Source organism: Bufo gargarizans, chromosome 1, assembly GCF_014858855.1.
Source record: "Bufo gargarizans isolate SCDJY-AF-19 chromosome 1, ASM1485885v1, whole genome shotgun sequence".
In the NCBI taxonomy this organism is placed as follows: Eukaryota; Metazoa; Chordata; class Amphibia; order Anura; family Bufonidae; genus Bufo; species Bufo gargarizans.
The window spans coordinates 694,872,385-694,878,963 of record NC_058080.1 but is presented as its reverse complement, the minus strand read 5'-3'; the positions used below and the strand labels follow the sequence as shown (position 1 = coordinate 694,878,963).

The following is a 6,579-nucleotide window of genomic DNA, read 5'->3' as shown; positions in this document are numbered from 1 at the left end:
TTGGTCCACAAGCAAGAGGGGAGGTTACTGATGAAAAAAAAAAAATCTAGAATATTCGCGATTATGAACATATAGCACTATATTCTACATCTTCGCAAATTCTCAAAGGGACGATATTCGCAATAAAAATTTGCGACTAAAATATTTGCGATCAACACTAGTAGTGGAATCCTTAAAGGAATTCTTACATAACACAAACCCGAACCTTGTACTCCGAACTTGAAAAGACAATTTCGCTCAATACTACTGATCTTCTTCTCGATTTCTTTCCTGGGTTCTTGACTTCCAAAACTGCATCGAAAACCTGATTGTGGAAACGTCCAGGAATTATTTAGAAGTTTATACAGATTCTTGCTTCAGAATTATCACCATTGACTAGTTCCCAGTACATGCTGCTAAATAATGTGATTACAGACTAGTATAACCTGCTCGTCTCAGACAGTGCTCCATGTTGTCATCTGCTGCCTGAGCTGCTATCTCAGTGACTCTCAGGGTGGGTGGAAGAACGTGTGCACCAATTACAGCCAGGATTACAGGCGCAGGCAGAGGCTCCAATGAGCAGGCGCCTGACATGATGGTAGTGAAGTCTAATTTCCTGCCTTCTTCCTGCTCTGCACTGCATTACTGATAGGAAGCTGTCCTGTCCTCTGCCTCCATGACTTGTGAGGTAAGTCACTGCTTGCTGACACAAACTTACAGGCTATATTCACAGGCGGCAAGTCAGACTTTTTAAAACACATTCTGCAGATCTGCTGGGGGTTGTAGTTTCATAATGGCAATATAGGCGGAATGAGGTGAAGGTATGAAAGTGATATCTGTGGACTGTCAGGCTTAATCAAATACTTTATGCATAACGTTAAATGAATTGTCAGACGCCGTGGATAATGTGACATAAAAGATTAATATTCTCATGTTGTTACTAAACAGAAAAGTGTTCAGTAATGTCGCTGTATCTGATTGGCGTCATGCCTGCAGTGACTCCAGTATTCTCCACGGTACTGGTAGCGTAAATGATGGCTGAGTGTGCAGAAAATCTGCAGAGTTTACTGTAATAAGGGCCAGTTCACACAGTTTTTGGGCGCTGATTTTGGAGCGCTTCTGCCTCGAAATTGGCTCCAAAGAAACGCCTCAAAATAGCCTCCCATTTGCAGCATGCACCATGTTGTTTTGTGTGTATCTTTCGTGCGTTTTTTGGTGAAGATCTGCGTCCAAAACATAAAAAAAAGAGGCTTTAAAAAAAAATGCATCAAAAACGCGTCAAAATTGTCCTGAAACAAAAAACCATGCGGATTCTGTGCTGATTTTTTTAAGCATGTTTTTAAAAATCAGTCATGCGAACTGGCCCTAACAGCGAGGTGGATGAGATTTTCCACACTTTGCGGAAAGTGCAACGAAATCTGCGGATTTTAGATTTGCAGCCTGTTGATTTATGCTGTGGTTCTATTTAAACTAATTTGAACAGTTCCGCTAGGCCTCATTCGCACGTATGTGTCGGTGATAACATCTGTCACGAGATGGTCAGCGGTTCATCCGTGAAGTGTTCCACAGACACCGCTCAGCTGAAAATTAATCTCCAGAGGATATTCTAACAAAGATCTGTGAAAACCACAGGCCAAACGCAGACACTATCCATAATGTGCATAAGGGGTTCGTAATCATGGGCAGGCGTCCGTGGGGTCCAACCGTGGAAGACCATGGCTGTGAGAATACATACCACCCACATACAGTAGAATGCCCTATAGTGCCCCCACCGCCACCACACATAGTAGAATGCCCCATTGTGCCGCCTCCACACACACACATAGTAGAATGCCCCATTGTGCCGCTAGGCACACACACATAGTAGAATGCCCCATTGTGTCGCCTCCACACACACACACACACACATAGTAGAATGCCCCATTGTGCCGCTACGCACACACACCCACATAGTAGAATGCCCCATTGTGTCGCCTCCACACACACACACAGTAGAATACCCCATTGTGCCCCCACCGCCACACACACACAGTAGAATGCCCCATTGTGCCCTCCTGCCACTCACACACAGTAGAATGCCCCATTGTGCCCCCCTGCCACGCACACATTGTAGAATGCCCCATTGTGTCCCCTCCACACACACAGTAGAATGCCCCATTGTGTCCCCTCCACACACACACATAGAAGAATGCCCCATTGTGCCCCCACCACCACGCACAGATCGTAGAATGCCCCATTGTGTCACCCCCCCCACACACAGTAGAATGCCCCATTGTGTCACCCCCCCACACACACACACACACAGTAGAATGCCCCATTGTCACCCCCCCCACACACACACACACACACAGTAGAATGCCCCATTGTCACCCCCCCCACACACACACACAGTAGGATGCCCCATTGTGTCACCCACACACACACACACAGTAGAATGCCCCATTGTGTCACCCACACACACACACACACACAGTAGAATGCCCCATTGTGTCACCCCCCACACACACACACACACGCAGTAGAATGCCCCATTGTGTCACCCCCCACACACACAGTTTAATGCCCCATTGTGTCACCCCCCCCCACACACACACACACAGTAGAATACCCCATTGTGTCACCCCCCCCCCACACACACACACAGTAGAATGCCCCATTGTGTCACCCCCCCCCACACACACACAGTAGAATGCCCCATTGTGTCACCCCACACACACACAGTAGAATGCCCCATTGTGTCACCCCACACACACACACACACACACACACAGTAGAATGCCCCATTGTGTCCCCCCCCACACACACACAGTAGAATGCCCCATTGTGTCACCCCCCCACACACACAGAGTAGAATGCCCCATTCTCACCCCTTCCCACACACACACACACAGTAGAATGCCCCATTGTGTCACCCCCCCCCCCCACACACACACAGTAGAATGCCCCATTGTGTCACCCTCCCCCACACACACACAGTAGAATGCCCCATTGTGTCACCCTCCCCCCCACACACACAGTAGAATGCCCCATTGTGTCACCCCCCCAACACACAGTAGAATGCCCTATTGTGTCACCCCCCCACACACAGTAGAATGCCCTATTGTGTCACCCCCCCCACACACACAGTAGAATGCCCTATTGTGTCCCCCCCCACACACACACAGTAGAATGCCCCATTGTGTCACCCCCCCCACACACACACAGTAGAATGCCCCATTGTGTCACCCTCCCCCACACACACACAGTAGAATGCCCCATTGTGTCACCCTCCCCCACACACACACAGTAGAATGCCCCATTGTGTCACCCCCCCAACACACAGTAGAATGCCCTATTGTGTCACCCCCCCACACACAGTAGAATGCCCTATTGTGTCACCCCCCCCACACACACAGTAGAATGCCCTATTGTGTCACCCCCCCCACACACACAGTAGAATGCCCTATTGTGTCACCCCCCCCCCCCACACACACAGTAGAATGCCCCATTGTGTCACCCCCCCCCCCCACACACACACACAGTAGAATGCCCCATTGTGTCACCCCCCCCCCACACACACACACAGTAGAATGCCCCATTGTGTCACCCCCCCCCCACACACACACAGTAGAATTCCCCTATTGTGTCACCCCCCGCCCCCACACACACACTTTCCTACTTTTCCAGTGCACTCAACTCCTGAGGACGCAGACAGTTGAAAGTGGGACATTGTTCAGCTATCTTTGCTCTGCAGAACAAATGCCGGATCCAGAACAATGGGAAGTTGTGTGAATATACACATTAAAGTCAATGGACACGTCTGCTGCCTGTGGTCTGTGATTCACTGACATATAAAAGAGGCCCCTAATGACATCAACTGTGCCATCCACAGTGCCCCCAAAGTGTCCATATGCCATCCATAGTGCCCCCATGTGCCACCCATAGTGCCCCTAATGACTTCCACAGTGCCCCCCATGTGCCATCCACAGCTTCCCCAATGACCTCCACAACATAGCGATCAGCCTCTGTGGCTGTTCGCTATGCTGTCACTCATGTACAGCGCTTAGAAGACTGTACACTCAGAAGACGGCCGGCGGTCCTGGCGCATGCGCAGTAGTGTGCAAGCGACGGGACCGAGGAAAGCCGGCAGGAGGCGGGGATGTCAGTGATGACGTTCCGTCTCCTGCCTCATGCAGGAAAAGAAGAAGACGGTGCTGGACCGGAAGACTTCAAAACGGTTCAGGAGCGGTCATGTGACCGTGAAGAGGATCATAGGAAGGGGTGCGCTGTGGAGGGTAAGTATTGGTGTAATAACCTTCCCTCCACAGGTTATGAAGATGGCCAATTTTCAAGTAGGGGCCGGAGAACCCCTTTAAGTTTGCATTGCTAATGGACACATAGCCCCAACAATACTGCGTTGAGAACAACATAGTCTGACAAAACAGTGCGGATCTAATTGGTTTTAAGGTGTTTTCCAACTTTTGTATGCACAGTATCTAATAGGTTGGGGTCCGACCAGGGGCGTAGCTATAAGGGGTGCAGAGGTAGCAATCGCTACCCAAAGACCCTTGTGCCACATAAGAAGACACCAGTATTATAGAAAGTTAATGCTGGTCAAGTTACACCTCTGGCTGGAGGGAAGGGGTTAGGTCAAGAATTTGGCATTGGGGGGCTGCCATCTCAATTTTTCCCTCAAGCAGGACGAAGGCTATGTGCTCCCCTGCCCCTGGCCACAAAGCACTGAGGGAAGGGGGCCCAAACAGAACTCTTATTCCAGGGCCCATGAGCCTTTAGCTACGCCCCTGGGTCCGACTCCTGGGACCCTGGCTGGTCAGAAGGCCGCAGCATTCTTGCAAGATAGTCTAGGCCAGTGATGTCACGTGACCTAGGCGCTGCTCAGTCCCTTTCAAGTAAATGGGGCTGACCTGTGATATCCAGCCCAGCTGCTATATAATGTACAGCGCTGTGCTTTGTAATCTGCGCGGATACCATTGTGCTCACTGGAGCATCGGTGAGCGCCTTGGCTTCCTCAAACAGCCGATCGACCGGGGTCCCAAGTGATGGATCCCCATCAATCAGATACTGATAACTTATCCTGGAGATAAAAAAAAAGTCTGAAAATCCCTTTAGTTAGAGCCCATTGTAGCTCATATGGCTAACACGGTGCTCGACCGCACCATGGCTGCATCGCAACCGCGAGTGCTCATATTTTATGATTGGTCTATGTGCAGTGCACAACAGGGCAGAGGTGCAGAGCAGAGAGGAGTGGTAGTGGCTATCATAGTGGTAGTAGTACTCACAATACAAGGTGGCAATCTTCACCTGGACTCTCCCTGGACCATGCACAGAGAAGGAAACACTGTCTCTTCCCTCAGGGCATTCTGGGGGCATCCAGCCTGATGGTAGTTGGGGTGCTCTTGATGTTAGGTGATTCACAGGGTGCAAGACAGGGGCCGGTGCATAATAGAGTCAATAATCAGATCCATTAGCTGAAATAAAGTCTTTCTTTACTAAATCAATGATGAGAGTAGTGGTATGTATAGCAGCAAAAGGCACAGTATCAAAGTAGATCACAGTATAGTCTCCTTTTAAGAGCTGTACACAGGCAGCAACAATGATGGTGATAGTAGTGCTCCCTGACTGTTCTTTACGGACACTTAATTAAGGACACTCCAAATTACCACAGGCATGCAATTGCGCACTTGCTAACTCCTGCAGTTCCCGGGCTGAGGGGTGTGGAATTTAGATCTGGATGGCCAGTCCATCCTATGCCTCATTCACACGTCAGTGTTTTGATCAGTGATTTTGAGCCAAAACCAGATCCTTCCCTTATACCTAATGTCTGTGGAGGCTCCAAGCCTGGTTTTGGCTCAAAATCACTGATGAAAATCACTGACCAAAACACTGACGTGTGAATGAGGCTTTAGAAGGTGGTGGGTGCGGGAGGCAATTAAACCTTTCTACAGCAGTAAAGTCTCTTGTACTAAACGAGTGGTACCTTACTGACATTATCTTGCACAACCTTTATTGTTCTGGACCTTCTAAGAAGTCTGGTCTGTTTTCTTTAGGGATAGTCTGATGATAAAATTTGCTTCTTTGGCAGTTGTAGCCTCAGTGAGAGAGGTTCTCTGGACTTGGAACTTGTCCGCAGGAGATTGCACATGTAGGTCTTGTGTGTAGTTCTGCTAAGACTCCAACTCCCTAACTAAGGAGCGGACCAAGACCATCGACCTGGTAACCTAACCAGCCTGCCAGTTTTAACCATTTACAGTGGTCTCTCAAGATACAATATTAATTGGTTCCAGGACGACCATTGTATGTTGAAACTATTGTAAGTTGAGTTTCTGTTCCAAAGCCTCAAAATGTCATCCAAGATAAGAGAAAATAAAGATAAAAATGAGCAGATAACTATGGCAGATTCTTACATATAACAGTTAGGAACAGCTGCTAACTAGCAACTAATACAACTATTTTACCAGAGAAGTGACCTTGATTGGTTGGATGTGAGTCTGAGACATTGTATGTTGAGTTTAGTTTCAACTTATGATAGCCCAGAAGAAACCATTGTATGTTGAAAATATTGTATCCTGAGGCCATTGTTTCTTATGAGGTATACACAGT

The 6,579-nt window shown here is 48.6% G+C and overlaps 1 protein-coding gene across 1 annotated transcript in view; it reads left to right on the top strand.

Annotated features, from left to right (window-relative positions):
• Positions 1-533: 533 nt before the first annotated feature.
• LOC122924794 (molybdopterin synthase sulfur carrier subunit-like) overlaps positions 534-6,579 on the top strand; it is a 16,154-nt gene continuing 10,108 nt past the window's right edge. The window contains exon 1 of the mRNA XM_044276228.1: positions 534-667. Within this exon, the coding sequence (XP_044132163.1) occupies positions 656-667 (12 nt within the window). The 5' untranslated portion in view covers positions 534-655. The remainder of the gene's footprint in view (positions 668-6,579) is intronic.